This window comes from Mobula birostris, chromosome 1, assembly GCF_030028105.1.
Source record: "Mobula birostris isolate sMobBir1 chromosome 1, sMobBir1.hap1, whole genome shotgun sequence".
Lineage (NCBI taxonomy): Eukaryota > Metazoa > Chordata > Chondrichthyes > Myliobatiformes > Myliobatidae > Mobula > Mobula birostris.
Window position 1 is genome coordinate 81226026 of NC_092370.1, and position 17577 is coordinate 81243602.

At 39.0% G+C, this 17577-nt stretch overlaps 1 protein-coding gene across 1 annotated transcript in view; it reads right to left on the reverse strand.

The window, feature by feature from the left end:
* Window positions 1–17577, reverse strand: part of stk3 (serine/threonine kinase 3 (STE20 homolog, yeast)) — a 487842-nt gene that overhangs the window by 336909 nt on the left and 133356 nt on the right. The window contains exons 5-6 of the mRNA XM_072258090.1: window positions 11113–11277; window positions 990–1157 (exon numbers count right to left, since the gene is read on the reverse strand). Of these exons, the coding sequence (XP_072114191.1) occupies window positions 990–1157; window positions 11113–11277 (333 nt within the window). The remainder of the gene's footprint in view (window positions 1–989; window positions 1158–11112; window positions 11278–17577) is intronic.

Genomic DNA, 17577 nt, shown 5'->3' on the forward strand with positions numbered 1-17577 from the left:
TGCAGTTTCAAAATCTAATTTTTCTGCTTGCATCAGTTTTCTAAGCCCTGCAATACAGAAGTTAACTCCAAGCATTTTAACTGTCAAATCTACCAAACATTTTTTCAATTCCTTTGTTCTGAATTAATGTCCAAAAATAAGGCTTTTACCTTGTAAGCATTTATCTCCTTACCTTTTTAATTGATTCCAATCAATACTGCATGTTCAACATAATACCTGTGCTTTTTTCAGCAGTGTTAATTTGTTTATATGATCTACACATTAAATAGACTATCACTCAGTAAGCTACCTTCAATCTCCCCAGATTCAGTTTCCTCTTGTCTTTGACCTTGGCTTATTTGTGCTACAAGCTGCTGTGACTGTACTTATAAATCAGCTTCAGCCTCACAGTTTTCCTACGTTACTCAGAAAGAATGCAATATCAGACCTACTTCCCAATCAACTACATCTGATTATAATTGAAACTTAAATATCACACAGCAGTTATGCATTTTTCAATGTAGCTAAGAACATACAAATAAAATAAAGCTCTCAATCAGTGTTCTTCTTGTGAGATCCTCACCTAGAGCAGCTCAACATTCAGGAAGTACAAAATCAAGAAAAAGACCTCAATACATGGACAGTCTTACTTCCAAACATATAGCAACCCTTCCCAAGTTAGAAATACAGTCCGTTCATCCAAACAAGCATTTGGGAGACAAGTAGGATGGATTTGCTGGCTGCAGTGGGACTGTAAGCATTTTTGCCTCCTGGATGTCTGGTTTGTGGTCACGTTTCTGACTTGCAAGAGCTGTTCAAGTTAGAAAAGGTTCAAAGGAATTGAACCCTGCCCCTAACCTGGGGAGAATGTGCAGCTGATATTTACAGCAATCTTTGTAAAGTCTCCTGACAAAATGGCGTATGTTCCCCATGATTAGAACAACTGGCATTCAGGATGAAGTAATTTAAACTTAAAATACTTTTCGTCAAAATGAATCTTACACACTTACCCTCATTGGATGAATGTCTGCATAGGGCGGTTTGCCTTCAGCCATTTCAATTGCGGTGATTCCCAAAGACCAAATGTCTGCAACACAATTGTAGCCGATTTCTTGGATCACTTCTGGTGCCATCCAAAATGGTGTTCCTATCACAGTGTTGCGTTTCGCCATTGTGTCCTGCAAGGTACATTTTATTTAACATTATTAACTGCCAAAAAATTTAAAGATCTGAATGAATTTATAAACACATTTTCCTAAGCAAATGTGGACTACTATTCATCAGACCTTTTCTAATATTCTCAATGAACAGAATGACTTGCATCAATGTTGGAAGTATGGAATTTAATATGGAATTTAAAAAACTGAAATAATGTGCAAAAGTACTTATAGAGTCACAGCACCAAAACAGGCGCTTGGCCCCATCTAACCTGTACTAAACTGTTATTCTGCCCAGTCCCATCGACTTGCAGCAGTACCATAGCCCTCGATACCCGTTCCATCCATGTACTTATCCAAACTTCACTCAAATGTTGCAATCAAAACTACATCTACCACTTCCACTTGGACCACCCTCTGAGTGAAGAAGTTGCCCTTCAGATTCCCATTAAATATTTCACCTTTCATTCTTAACATGTGGCCTCTAGTTCTAGTCTCACCCAACCTCAGTGTAAAAAGCCTGCTTGCATTAACCATACCTATTCCCCTCATAGTTTTGTATGTCCCTATCAAATCTCTTCTCACTCTCCTACGCTCCAGGGGAAAAAAAAAGTCTTAACCTATTCAACCTTACCTGATAACCCAGCCTCTGAAGTACCAGCAATATCCTTCTAAATTTTTTCTGCACTCTTTCAAGCTTATTGGTATCTTTCCTGTAACTAGATGACCAGAACTGCACACAATATTCCAAATTTGGCCTCATCAACGTCTTATATGACTTCAAGGTAACATCTCCACTCATGTACTCGTACTCTGATGTATGAAGGCCAACATGCCGAAAGCCCTCTTTACAATCCTATCTTCCTGTGACGCCACTTAAAAGAAATTATGGATCTGTATTTCCAGATCCCTTTGTTCTATAGCACTCTTCAGTGCCCTATATTCCACAAAGTAAATCCTACCCTGGTTTGTTCTCCCAAAGTGCAGCACTTTAAACCTGCATTAAATTCCATTAACCATTTTTCAACCATTTTTCCAGCCGATCCAGATGCTGCTGAAAGCTTTGATAGCCTTCCTCGCTATCCACTATGCCCCTAGTCTTGTCTTCATTGGCAAATTTGCTGAGCCAGTTTACAACATTATCACCCAAATCATCAACATAGATGACAAACAACAATGGACCTAACCTTGCAGTACACCACTCGTCATTAGCCTCCAGCCAGAGAGGCAATCATCTACTACCACTCACTAGCTTTTCCCACTGCACCATTGTTAAATCCTGAGTGCCAAGTGACTGAACCTTCTGGACCAATTCCCATGAAGGACTTTGTCAAGGGCCTTGCTGAAGTCCAAGTAGACAACATCCAACGCCTTTCCTTTATCAACTTTAATGGTAACTTCCTTCAAAAACTCTAAGACTTGTTAGAGACAATCTACCATACACAAAGCCATGTTGACTATCCCTAATCAGGCCGTATCTATCCTGTTCCTTGGAATACCTTCCAGCATCTTACCCATGACTGACACCAGGCTTATAATTTTCTGGCTTATTCTTAGAGCCTTTCCTGAACAATGGAACAGCATTAGCTATTCTCCAGTACTTTGGCATCTCACTCTTGGTTAAGAATATTTTAAATACCTCTGCCAGGGCTCCTGCAATTTCTGTACTAGCCTCCCACAAGATCTGAGAGGACACCTTGACAGGTTCTGCAGAATTATTCTCCATGGTTTTGATCCTTGCTATATGTTTTTGCTCTTAATATACCTATAGAAGCCCTTGGGATTCTCCTTCACTTTGTCTGCTAGAGCAACCTCATGCTTACTTTTAATACTCCTGATATCCCTCTTAAGAGTTCTCTTGGATTTCTTATACTCCTCAAGAGGCTCATTTGTTCCTTGCTGCCTTTACCTGTTATGTAACTCCTTCTTAACCAGGACATCAATACCTCTTGAAAACCAAGGTCCCCTAAACCTGTTAGCCTTGCCTTTTATTCTAACATACAAAGTCTGTATTCTCAATATTTCACTTTTGAAGACTTCCCACTTACTAAGCATTCCTATGCCATTAAACAACCTATACCAATCCACACTTGCCAGATCCTTCCTGGTGCCATAAAAATTGGCCTTTCTCGAACTTAAAATCTCATCCTGAGGACCAGTCCTATCCTTCTGCATAATTATCTTGAAACTAATGTAATTATGATCACTAGTTCCAGAGTACTTCCCCACACACACTTCTGTCTCCTGCTCTGTCTCTTTCCCTAATATTAGATCCAGTATCACACTCTCTCTAGTTGGAGCCTCTATAAATTGATTAAGGAAACTTTCCAGAACACATTTGATAAACTCTATTCTATCCAGTTATTTTATACTGTGGGAATCCTAGTCAATTTGTGGAATTTTGGAATCACCTCCTATCACAACTTATTTTTCTTGCGCGCTCTCTCTCTCTACACAAATTTGCTCCTCTAAATCCTACTGACCAATGCATATAATATAATCCCATTAATGTGGTCATCCCTTTCTTGTTCCTCAGATCCACCCATATATAGTCTCAGTAAATGGGTCCTCCAGTCAGTCCTTTCTGACATTTTTGCTGATTAGGTATGCCATCTCTCCTCCTTTAATATCTCCCCCTCTATCATACCTAAAACAACGGAACCCCGGAACAATGAGCTGCCAGTCCTATGCCCCCTACAACCAAGTCCCAGTCATGGCTACAATATCGTAATTATACATACTGATCCATGCTCTAAACTCATCTGCCTTACCTGCAATAATCCTTGCATTCAGATAGATGCAATGCAGAACATTAGTTCCATCATGCTCAACCTTGGTTCCTGTCTCTGTATGTCAGCTTAACATCTACTTATACTCTGCAAACAAAACTAAATTTGGCTCCTTTTAAATGGACGGACAAGTTATTATATTTTGTGTTACTACATAATGAGAAAATTCTAAGAGTTCCAACAATGATTTTACAACCCTGATGATATGCTTGCAGCTCTCATTGGAAAATGGTGAAAATTATCATTTCAAATGTTTTCCATGGGCTTCAACCAGAATCCCATTCGTATTACGGGGAGGGAATGGCTGGAATTTCAACTCCATATGGTTCTTGTTCAGATGACCCAACACATGTTAGAACTAACAGAGATCCAATTGCAGTGTATCTAAAGTGAAAACAAATAACGTGATTTTTTCTAAAAATAGACCACAAGCATCTCAGGGTTTGCATAACTTTCTCATTCAGCGCTGAATAGAAAATTATTTTAAAATAAAAGTAATTGTAATAAAATTGAAAGGAGGGATGTCTGGGCCAAAGATGCACAAGGACCAAATAAATATTCAGCATTAAATGTTACTTCAGAAATTTACTAATGTTCTGAAGAATATTCTGTGAACACTGTAAAGAAGATGAATTTAAAATAAATCCTCAATCTATTACTTTCAATCCCTTTTTAGCTTTAAAGTCAAGATTGTAGGCTAATTTTCAAAGATGCATTCTTGTGGTACCTCCACATAGGTCACATTCACTCTGCTGTTTGTATACTGCTTTGGTGACATTCTCATGGAAAGTAATTCGACTTTGTCTGATGTACTAGTAACCTGTTCATGTTCATTTTTGAAAGACCCATTATGAAGTTTGATAGCAATGTAGTAAGCAAGCTAATTAACACGGAAAACAATTAGAAAAAAATCAGGAAATTTGAGAAATATATGATATTCCACTAAAGAGTCAAAAGTTCACTTTATTGTCAAAGTATTGTTGTTCCTTTTTGCATGTAATGCCCTGGTCCATATTTTTTACTGTTCTGCTGTATGTATTTCATTTTGGGCAGGTCTGTAAGAGCGATTTGTTTTCAGCTTGTTTGGGTTATTGTTGAAGATAAGAGATGAGGAGAAATGTGTGCCATGCAATTAGGATGGTCAAATTAAGGGGCGGTTTCTCTGGTGAGGGACACTAAGGTCGGGCTTGGGTTTTTTTTTGTTTGGTGGGAGGTGAAGAGATAAGACACTGGGGAGAACCAGTCACAGCTTACAATCTGGTCAGTGAGATGGATTGTTCGAGATGGATTGCGAACGACATTCGGAAAGTGTTGTGGGCATTCACACTGACCAAGGACCCAGCACACGAGTGACTAAAGAGTTCAAGATAGCTCCAACTTGTGCACATTTGAATGTTTAATTAGAATAGGTCCTTTTTTTTTTGTTGTTCTTTACTAACCCTTTAGTTAAGTTAAGATTCATAAATATTATTCCTTTAATCATATGCAGTGTTCTGTCTGCTATTTTGTGGCACTATTTTGTAACAGGGTAGCAAATTACACAGCATCCACACAAATCAGGGTTTGGGGTGGGATCGAGCCATCTGAATCTCACGAGTTTGGCGGGACTTGAGAATGTCTTCCCCAGACTTACACAGCCAAGGAAACCAGGGTGTTTCACGCAGATCAGGTGAGATTTTTGCCAAATCTGTAAAATTTGTCAGTTTTGTTTTACGAAGCTAGCTCTACACTCAACCCAGCACAGACAGAAAGCATTGAAGGAGCCAATTAGATTTGAACTCAGGAACCACTGGCTGGCTATTGTCAAAGTATGCATGTACAATACAACTCTGATATTCGACTTCTCCAGATAGCCATGAAATATAGAAAATCCATGGGTTTTTCACATATGGCACATACACATATTTTGATAATAAATTTACTTTGAACTTTCCTTGCCTCAGAACAACTTGGTCACAAGCTTCTACAGATCCGTAACTTTTAAAAAGACACAACTTTGTTTTTAAAAAAAAAGGATTCTTGTTTCATGACAGGTAGACCTAAATTATTCTCCATTACATAGGAGAACTACATGCTCAACATCGTCCAGTGTCAACTTATTCACATTAGCACCTCGTAGTTTCCCTTCTAGTCCTCTCTGATAGTCATATGGTGGCAAACTATTGGATATTACAGTGCATGTTATTGCTTCCTGTAACAACTCAGTTCACTTTCTCCTATCTGCTTCTCATGTCAGTTAACAAGTTTAATATGTTTCTATCAAAACTCAGATTGGGTCTATCAAAAATACACATAAAAAACATGACCAGTACTACAAATGTTATATTCATTTCCTACAATAATGCAGCTTTATAGAATCTTTATAGGATGAATGATGTCCACATGGATATATTGTGTGATAACAGAAGACAAAACACAGTAAATTTATTCCAATTACATATTTTCCTTAATGTATCTTTCAATTTTCTTTCTTTTTTTATTTACTTACTGTAGAATCAAGCAAGTATGAGGGAAACAAAGAAATCTTTAAAAATATACGAACCAAAGGCTCAGGGGATACAATTCAACATGTCATTTATGAGAGAGCAAAGAACAATTTTGGAAATATGTCTGACAAAGATGTAAATTTGGCCACTCCCATAGGAAATATAATATATTTGAACCCCATTTCAAAATCAAGGAACGTCTGTTTCTTTATTACTGGTATGTACTGTGCTCAGTACAGTCCTGTCATCACCCACCTGTATCACATCCCCTCAAAACCATCTGCTTCCAATTGCAATTCATTCACAAAATCAGATTCATCAATATATACCAAATAGATGCAGAAACCCACTAATTGCACATATTTTACTACTATTTACCTTCTGTACTATTGAAATCTGAATAGATAACACCACTATAATAGTATTAAAGTACAGTTTGGGCACCCCGGTCAAAACTTCTGTTACTGTGAATAGCTAAGTGAGTAGAAGATGAACTGGTCTCCAAAAGTCATAAAGTCTTTTTCTTTTTCTCAAAAGTCATAACATTCTTTTCAACATTTTAAGCAAGATTAGTGTATTATTTTTGTTTTGTACAATTTCAGAGTGAAAAAAAGGAAAGGAGCAACATGCAAAAGTTTGGGCACCCCAAGAGATTTGAGCTCCCAGATAACGTTTACCAAAGTCTCAGACCTGAATTAGCTTGTTAGGGCTATGGCTTGTTCACAGTCATCATTAGAAAAGGCCAGGTGATGCAAATTTCAAAGCTTCATAAATACGCTGACTCCTCAAACTTTGTCCCAACAATCTGCAGCCATGGGCTCCTCTAAGCAGCTGCCTAGCATTCTGAAAATTAAAATAATTGATGCCCACAAAGCAGGAGAAGGCTATAAGAAGATAGCAAAGCGTTTTCAGGTAGCCGTTTCCTCAGTTTGTAAGGTAATTAAGAAATGGCAGGTAACAGGAACAGTGGAAGTCAAGTTGACCAAGAAAACTTTCCGAGAGGACTGCTCGTAGGATTGCTGGAAAGACAAATCAAAACCCCCGTTTGGCTGCAAAAGACCTTCAGGAAGATTTAGCAGACTCTGGAGTAGTGGTGCTCTGTTCTACTGTGCAGCAACACCTGCACAAATACGACCTTCATGGAAGAATCAACGGAAGAAAACCTTTCCTGCATCCTCACCACAAAATTCAGCATCAGAAGTTTGCAAAGGAACATCTAAACAAGCCTGATGCACATTGGAAACAAGTCCTGTGGACTGATGAAGTTAAAATAGAATTTCTTGGCCGCAATGAGCAAAGGTATGTTTGGAGAAAAAAGGGTGCAGAATTTCATGAAGAGAACCCCTCTCCAACTGTTAAGCACGGGGGTGGATCGATCATGCTTTGGGCTTGAGTTGCAGCCAGTGACACGGGGAACATTTCAATGGTAGAGGGAAGAATGAATTCAATTAAATACCAGCAAATTCTGGAAGCAAACATCACATCGTCTGTAAAAAAAAAACGAAGATGTAAAGAGGATGGCTTCTACAACAGAATAATGAACCTAAACACACCTCAAAATCCACAATGGACTACCTCAAGAGGCTCAAGCTGAAGGTTTTGCCATGGCCCTCACAGTCCCCTGACCTAAACATCATTGGGAATCTGTGGATAGACCTCAAACGAGCAGTGCATGCAAGAAGGCCCAAGAATCTCACAGAACTAGAAGCCTTTTGCAAGGAAGAATGGGCGAAGATCCCCCAAACAAGAATTGAAATACTCTTAGCTGGCTACAGAAAGCATTTACAAGCTGTGATACTTGCCAAAGGGGGTGTTACTAAGTATTGACCATGCAGGGTGCCCAGACTTTTGCTTCCGGCCCTTTTCCTTTTTTGTTATTTTGAAACTGTAAAAGATGGAAATAAAAAAGTAATCTTGCTTAAAATATTAAAGAAATGTGTCATCTTTAACTTCGTGCTTTTTGGAAATCAGTTCATCTTTTACTCACTTAGCTATTCACAGTAACAGAATTTTTGACCGGGGTGCCCAAACTTTTGCATGCCACTGTATATTGCTAGCTATTAAAAATCTTTAAGAATTTAAACTCTTAAAAAATAGTCAAACAAAATACCATGACTCCAAATGGTTTAGCCAAGACTAATTCGATCAGCTGAGTGGCCTCCTGTGTCTTAACAATTTCTGTGTCTCAACTGATTTATTTTCTAACCAGTTGCTCTCTCATTATTTTCCATCATCTTGCTTATGTCCTTTTCTCATTCCATTTCTTTAAAATATCTTCCCACCAAAAGAACATCTGCAGGCATCCTGACCTCTGCAAGGGACTGGCAGCTCTTGGTGGACCTCGAACGGCAGCTGAAGTTCCCCAACCATATCGCAGCCACCACCCTGCAGCCAGACATTGTCCTAGTGTCTGAGTCTACTGAGCAAGTGGTGCTGCTGGAGCTGACAGTCCCATGGGAAGATAGCTTGGAAGAGGCCTTTGAAAGGAAGCTCTCCAAGTACGCAGGACTGGTCAGCAACTGTCAGATGGCTGGATGGAGAGCGAGGTGTCTCCCAGTGGAGGTTGGATGTAGGGGATTCGCAGCCCGTTCCTTAGCTAGAGCCTTCAGCATTTTGGGCATCGAGGGAGAGAGGAAGAGGAGAGCCATCCGCAGTACCACCAATGCGGCAGAGAGGGCCTCAAGATGGCTGTGGCTCAAAAGAGGGGAGCCATGGAGTCATTCGTAGCTAGCCATCTGGACACAAGCTGGGGTCTGATCAGCCCCGGCTGGGTCACCTGGAGGAGGTTGTATGATGTTGAAAGACCCGAAACACCCGATGATTCCAGGAACATCACTGAAGATGTGTCCAGAAGCATCAGTAGATGTATGTACACAACTTACTCCTCATTATATGATTTTTTAAACCTTTTTCACATAGGCTTTTATCTCACATCTCACTCCAGCCACCACCTCCACCCCCATCTCTGCTTTGCAAACTGTAAGCCCTCTACTCTCCTCGCAGTTCTGAAGAAAATTTGCTAACATGAAATGTGAAATTGAGGAAGAAGTCACCTACATCTCAGATCATCTTGGTAAGAGTGGCAAGCTTCCTCTCTAGACATTTTTTTAAAAAACACTAGATTTATAAATTACCTTTCTTATTGATACCAGTATGACAGCTGTCATATTGAGATTTAAAATTTTGGGTAGCCCTTTGTGTTTCTGCTTATCTCCCTCCAACAGCTGTCTCAAACCTTCGCACTCTCTTCTCCCTAACCTTATCTTCTGAGGAAAGGCAGAGTAAGTTAGGGCTTTTCTCTTCGGAGCAAAGCATGATAAGAGGCAACTCAAGAGGGATGTATAAGATTATAAGAGCCATAGATAGAGTGGACAGCCAGCACCTTGTTTTCCCGAAAGCAGCAATGGCCAATACCAGAGGACACACATTTAAGGTGAGTGGAGGAAATTATAGGGAAGATGTCAGAAGAGGTTTTGTTTTCACCAAGGGAGTGATGGGTGCATGGAACAATCTGCCTCTGCCTGGAATGGGTGTAAAGAATGATACCATAAGACCATAAAAAAGGTAAAAATTACAAGGTGTTGTTCCTCTCTCCCAAGTATGCCCTCATCCCGACAGTAGAGGAGGCCATGGAATGGGATTTTTTTTTTTTTTGAGGCTGTGTTCTCCTCTGGTCTTAAACACTCCCACCATAGGAAACATTCTCTCCACTTCCACTCTATCATTGTCTTTCACCATTCGATAGGTTTCAACCAGATCTTCCCTCATTCTTCTGAATTCCAGTGAATACAGCCCCAAAGCCATCAAACTCTCTTCATATGACAAGCTGTTCAATCCTGGAATCATTTTCATGAACCTCCTTTGAACTCTCTGCAATGTCAGTATATTCTTACTAAGATAAGGGGCCCAAAACTGCTCACAATACTCCAAGTGAGGCCTCACCAGTGCTTTATAAAGTCTCAACATTACATCTTTGCTTTTATATTCTAGTCCTCTTGAAAAGAATACACCTCAGATTTTTTAATTTTCTCTCCATTCAATAGGGACATTTAAGAGACTCTTAGATGAGCACATGGATGGCTGCAAGTCAAATAATTTAACCACTATTCTAATATCACTATCAGATCTTGTAACAGCTGCACATCAGGATAATTCAGTAGCAGATGAGACAGTGGAAATTGACTGAACTACAGAAATAATACAGAGGCTGTGCACACGTTTACTTTAATATTACATGTTAATGGATTTTTGTTAAAATGTTGAGCATACTGCTGTTTATTTCCATTATCTGATTTAAGCATCCATCCCCATTGGTAATATGTCAGAGAAAATTAACATGTCAACAAGCTTCAGCTATGAGATTGTGATTTGAATCCAGTCAGTTGAAATAAATCTTCATTGAATGAAGGACATTTTGGATGTACTTATCAAGTAGAAGGGTGATGCATAAGACTGCCTCTAAATGTTCTTACTGGCAAATTTGCTGAGAAAGGGCACAAAGCAAACCTCAAAGATGAAATGAGCTACATTTCTGGGGCTAAAGAAAGTAAGAATTGCTTTGCTTTGTTTTTCCTCTCTGGGATTTATCACTGACAAGGCTAGTTTTGACCCCAGTCTTCAAGTTCCCTTGAAAAGATCTTTCAACTCAAGCAATGTCTGAGTAGTATTAATTATTTAGATTTATTCTTACTGATTACTTACTGTCAGCTGACCTGCAACACCAAAGTCTGCCAGCTTTGCATGGCCCTCAGTATTCAGTAGAATATTTCCAGCTTTGATATCTCGGTGGATTTTTCTCATGAAGTGCAGGTATTCCAGACCTTTCAAGGTGGATTTCAGAATTGTTGCTATTTCATCTTCAGTTAGCTATAATCAGATCACGTAACAGCATTAAGAATCAATGTTATTTGCACACACGTAATGCAAGTAATACTTTACATTCATACAAATTTAGTTGCTACTTTATAATTAAATATTCCCCATTTCTGGTAGCAGCACCTAATTAAAAACCCAAATGTGGTTATGTGGACTTACACACATTCCTCATGGGTCAGACCAACATCTAAGCAGAGAGATACAAGTAGGTTGGAATGTCACACTTCATCTGAAGAAGTTCAAAGCTTAAGGTGTGACAAAACCTTCCAATGAAGTAATGGGATAAATAAGGAGGAAAACATCACTCTTTTGGCAGTTCTCAGCACTACCTAAAGTATGGCTCTAGGCTCACTGGCAGTGATTTGGCATCAAATGCACTGGAGTCGAAGTTCAAGATAAATTTATTATCAAAAAACAAGTATGTCACCATATATAAATAACCCTGAGATACATTTTCTTGTGGGCATACTCAATAAATCCATAATAGAATAAAAACCATAATAGAATCAATGAAAGACCACACCCACTAAGGTTCAGCCAGTGTTCAAAAGACAACAAACTGTGCAAATGCATAAAGAAAGAAAGAAATAATAAACAAACAAGCAAGCAAGCAATAAATACAGAACATAAGATGAATTGTCCTTGAAAGTGAGTCCATAGGTTGTGAGAACACTTCAGTGATGGGGGCAAGTGAAATTGAGTGAAGTTATCCCCTCTGGTTCAGGAGCCTGATAGTTGATGGCTAATAACTGTTCCTGAACCTGGTGGTGTGAGTCTGAGGTATACCTGAACCTTCTTTCTGATGGCAGCAGCGAGAAGAAAGCATGACCTAGGTAGTGGGGTCCCTGGTGATGGATGCTGCTTTCATGCAACAACACTCCATGTGGAAGTGCTCACTGGTGGGGAGATTTACCCCCGTTGGACTACGTCATATCCACTACATTTTGTAGGACTGTCCGTACAAGGACTTTGCTGTTTCCATGCCAGGCTGCGATGCAGACAGTCAATAAACTCTCCATTACACATCTATAGAAGTTAATCAAAATTCCAGGACATTGCAGATCAAGTCCTCAGCATTCTTAAGTGGGAGGATGAACAGCCAGAGCTCGTGATCCATGTGGTTACCAATGATAAACGTATGAAGAATGATGAGGTTCTGCAAAGGGCGTTCAGGAAGTTAGGGGCTAAGTTAAGGGGCTAGTGATCTCAGGATTGCTACCCATGTCACATGCTCGTGAAGCCAGAAATAGGAAGATTATACAGTTTAACACATGGCTAAGGAGTAGGTGTAGGAGAGAGGGCAAAAGGTTTTTGGATCATTGGACTCTCTTCCAGGGAAGCTGGTACCTGTACAGAAGAGACATCTAAACTGGAAGGAGATTAATCTCCTCCACCCTGAGCGTGGCCTCATCTTGGCACAAAAGGAGGCCATGGATTGATCTGTCGTAAATGGAATGGGAATCAGAATTAAAATGTTTGCCCAGTGTGAAGTTCCGCTTGTGGCAGATGGAGCGGAGGTGCTCGACAAAGTGGTCCCCCAATTTATGACAGGTCTCACCAATGTAGAGAAGGCCACATCGGGAACAAAGGACACTATAGAAACCCAAGCAAATTAACAGGTGAGGTGTTGTCTCACCTTGGACTGTTTTGGGCCCTGAACAGAAGTTAGAGAGGAGGTGAATTGGCAGGAGTAGCACTTAGGTCACTTGCAAAGAGAAGTGCTGGGAGGGAGATTAGTGGGGATGGAAAAATAGACAAGGGAATTGCATAGGGAGTGATCCCTGCGCAATGCAGAGTGGGGTGCGGGTGTTAAAAGATGTTTAGAAGTGTCGAAAGTTATGGTGTATGATGAGTTGATGTGGAGGCTGACAGGGTGGCGGGTAAAGACAAGAGGAACTCTATCACTGTTAAGGCGGCAGGAAGATGGGGTGAGTGTAGATGTTCGGGAAACTTAGAAATACTGTACATATCCCTCAGAACACTGCCATGGTTCACAAGTGCCACCTTGGCTGGGGATAGACTGGGCCATATCCACTACTTTTTGTAGGTTTTTCCAAACAAGGGCACTGGTGTTTTCATACCAGGCTCTGATGCAACTAGTCAATATTCTCTCCATCGCACATCTATAGAAGATTGTCAAAGTTTTAAATGGCATGCTGAATTTTTGTCAACTTCTTAGAAAATAGAGGCACTGCCATACTTTCTTCATAATGGTACTTACATGCAACTTACAAAACTTTCATGAAATAATAGTTCACATTGAAGTTACACAATTTCAAATGTAATTATGAGTTCATTCTTTAAACTACTTATAACAACATTTAGCTTTTAATTCCTATGGATTATTCTTGTAAACCTCCTCTGGACCCTATCCAGGGCCAGCAATCTTTCCTCAGATGTTGGGGCCAAAAGCCAACTCAATGCCAACGTAACATCTACGAGTTTCTTCATATGCAGTTTATTGAGCCAATTAGGTTCAGCTACCAGCACAGCAATCTTCATTGCGACCAGCAAACACATTAGGTTAAATCATTTGGTGTACTCATCTACTACAATGCTCAATGAAGTAAGTAGGGGGGCCTTATTTTTAAATCTGTCAGGATGGCAACACCAATAACTTTAATGACTACTCAAAAGAGTCTTTGCATCAAATATCAGAAGGAAAGGGCCAAGTAAATTTTCTACTCTATAGATTTACTACTCTCTATTATTTAGGATTATCATGGGGGGGGGGGGTCACACTGAAACTTTTCAAATGTTGAAAGGCCTAGACAGAGTAGATGTGGAAAGGCTGGTTCCCACGGTGGGAGAGTCTAGAACAAGAGGACAGAGCCTCAGGTTAGAGGGGCATCATTTAATACAGAGATGTGGAGAAATTTCTTTAGCCAGAGAGTGGTAAATTTGTAGAATTTGTTACCAGAGGCAGATATGGAGGCCAGGTCATTGGTTGTATTTAAGACAGAGATTGATATGTTCTTGATTGGCCATGGCACCAAAGGTTACGGGGAGAAGTGGAGCTGAGGAGGGGAGAAAAGAATCAGCCATGGTTAAAGTGAAGCAGACTTGATGGGCCAAATGGCCTAATTCTGCTCCTATGTCTTATAGTCTTATATCTAGTAGAATATGCACCACTGCGCCACAGTTTAAGAACCTACACAAAAACTAAGCATATCAACTCAGAAAAAAAACTTAGATTCTGCCTCAGCTCTACTCATTCTCAGTGCACAGTAAAAAAAAACACCCACTCACTCGAGTTCAACCAAAAGGCAACTAAACACAAGGGACCACAGCTACCATTTGTTGTTTGATGTGGTAATCACACAATACCAAATTGTGTGGTAATGGAATGTACAACACCACTGGAAGCCAAAATTGCAAGAGAGGAAAAAATTGATCAGATTCACAGTAAGATGCAATAATAACAAAGTCCACATGTAACTAGTTTGCTAGGATCATAAAGAACGCATCCTAACCTAATCATCTGCAAAGCATGAAGAACTAGATTGGCAAAAAAGGAGCAATACTTCAATAATATTTTCACTAAAATAAAAACTGCCAGTTAAATTGTGCGATGCACTTAACTTTCTGAAGCCTGGAGATCACAATTTGTATAGCTATTTTGAAATTTCATGCCCATTCCCTACTGATATATATCACCAATATAATGCAGTTGAATCTTGTACAACACTACATGTATTTATATAAATGAATAGGATGTGATATTTCAGTTACAGAGCCTGAAGTATTTTCAAAATGCACTATAATTTTCAGAAGGAAAATGCACAAAATGCTTAATGTAAAACTGATAAAACAGATTTTTTGTGCAAGAACATGTTACACGACGCCTTCTCTTTGCCTAGCTGAAACAGTATGCAAATCAAATGCTGAGAAAAATAATTTAGAATTAATGACAACCTAGTAATTGAAGATTTATGAGGAAAAATTAAATGTAAACACATTCAACAATTAAAATACAGTGTAAGACTAGTGTTTGTGCTTAAGTAGATTAGAGAAGACCAAGAGTACTCTGTTCTGTATGAAGCGGAACCCATTGCAAACAACAGGATCAGATTACTGAAATTATCATAGCAAGGAGCATTAATAACCGTGCCACACTACATTAATGTAGAATTGGCAAAGGGATTGACTTAACAAAATAAAGGAAACTTCCTCTAATCAAGAATAAATCAATTTCTGCAATACAGCATAAAAATTCAAAGGCTGATAAGATTATTACAAACATCTGGACAGCATTCCTGATTAAGCATGTTAAATCACACATAGCTAAAATGAAAGCAGAGGAAACTATTGATGGGAAATATTACTTCAAATTCTTCAACCAAGAAATGAAAATCAACTGCCTCAAAAACACAGCCTAACTTTTAATCAAATAAATTATTTACAGCAGGTAACACTTTACAAACTTTTGCAATTGAAATAGATCATAAAAGTAAGGCAGTTAAGGCTCACAAAGGCTCATTTTTTAAAATGCGAAATGGGCATTTTAACTGTCAAGAATTTTAACAAGATGATTACAACAAAACTGTACCCATGACAAAACATTAAAGGTAAGAACTTTTAACCAATTACCATGCGAATTCAGCCAAAAAAAAAAATGTGATTCACTTTAGATCCATATAGCATCCCAAAGTTTTCCAAGTTAAGATTCACTTATATCAGGCACTTCAGATAACCCAGCATAAGAAGTTACAAATAATGCCAGTGTCAAATAAGGATTGCCATCTATTCTGCACCAATTAAGAATATAGTGTAGTTTGCTTCTTTTTTGTTGCAGTATATTTAAAGGAGACAAAATAGTGAACTCAATAAGTGTATCATGTAATACAAGGCAGAATTTAAGTAATAAGAGATACATAAAATAGTTTTGAGAAAATAAAAAATTCCATAATCTTCATTACCATCATTTGCCATGGGCTATACTAATTCAAAAACACTGGAGGTAAACATTAGAATGAAAACTCAATGTATATTGGAAAAGGATCTAGTGCTTTCCTGGCATATATAACCAATAAACTCTTCTTGAGCTTCCAGCCGAGTACAAGTATTGATTACAGTATAACCAATGTTTCGATGACTAACTCTGCCAACCGAAGATGGCAGAACTTGTCATCAAAAGATCGGTTATAATCAATACCTGTACCCTGCTAGAAGCCCGAGAAGAGTTTATTCATCTATGCATCTTGTAATTATATTGAATTACTGATTGAGTGCCATTTGTTATACTGGCTTTCACAATGTGTGTATGTTAATAATACCATTCATATGATGATTAATATTCATAATTAACAACATAATTTGTTTTGTAAATTTGTCCCAAGATACAAAATAAAACATTGTTATTGTAGAGAGTCCAAAGGAGGTTCATGAGGATGATTCCAGGAAAGAAGGGGTTAACATATGAGCTATGTTTGGCGGCTTTGGCCCTGTACTTACTGGCATTTAGAAGAATGTAGGGGGACCTCACTGAAACCTACCGAATGTTGAAAGGATTAGATAGATTGGATGTGAAGAGAATGTTTCCTATGGTGGGGGTATCCGGAACAAGGGAGAGTAGCCTCAAAATTGAGGGGCGACACTTTAGAACAAAGGTAACTAGGAATTTTTGTAGCCAGAGAGTAGTAAATCTGTGGAATGCTCTGACCCAAAATGCAGTGGAGGCCAAGTCTGTGGGTATATTTAAGGCAGAAGTTGATAAGTTTTCTGATCAGTCAGGGCATGAAAGGATATGGCAAGATGGCAGAAGGATCCAGGATCAGCCATGATGGAATGGCAGAGCAGACTCAATAAGCTGAATGACCTAATTCTGCTCCTATGTCTTATGGTCTTATTTATAACTCTGTGTAGGTCTAACCTAATAAGTATCAAAAATGCTTTACTTCATGGCTTAGTTTGAGAAATTTGCTAATTAAGACTTAATGCTTAAGGAGGGATATGAATAAGGCTTCATAAAATTCCTAAACTCTCTCTTTGCTGTCTCATTTTCTCCATGCTTTTGTCATATGAACTTTATAGCAGCAGAACTAGCCTGATCCAGTTAACTGAGGGAATTTTTGACTCTCTAAAGAGAGATTTCCATGCTGGAGAAATTCAGCTGGACCCATTTGCCAATGTTCTCTCTCTTGCCCTGCAAATTATTTTCTTTGGAATGCTGATCCAGCTCTCTTCTAAATGAATCAATTTAATATTTTTCCACTCTTATCTGTGTCAAGACATTCCAGACCCTAACCACTGGCTATGTAAAAAAATGATTTCCTCACTTGTGAAACAAAT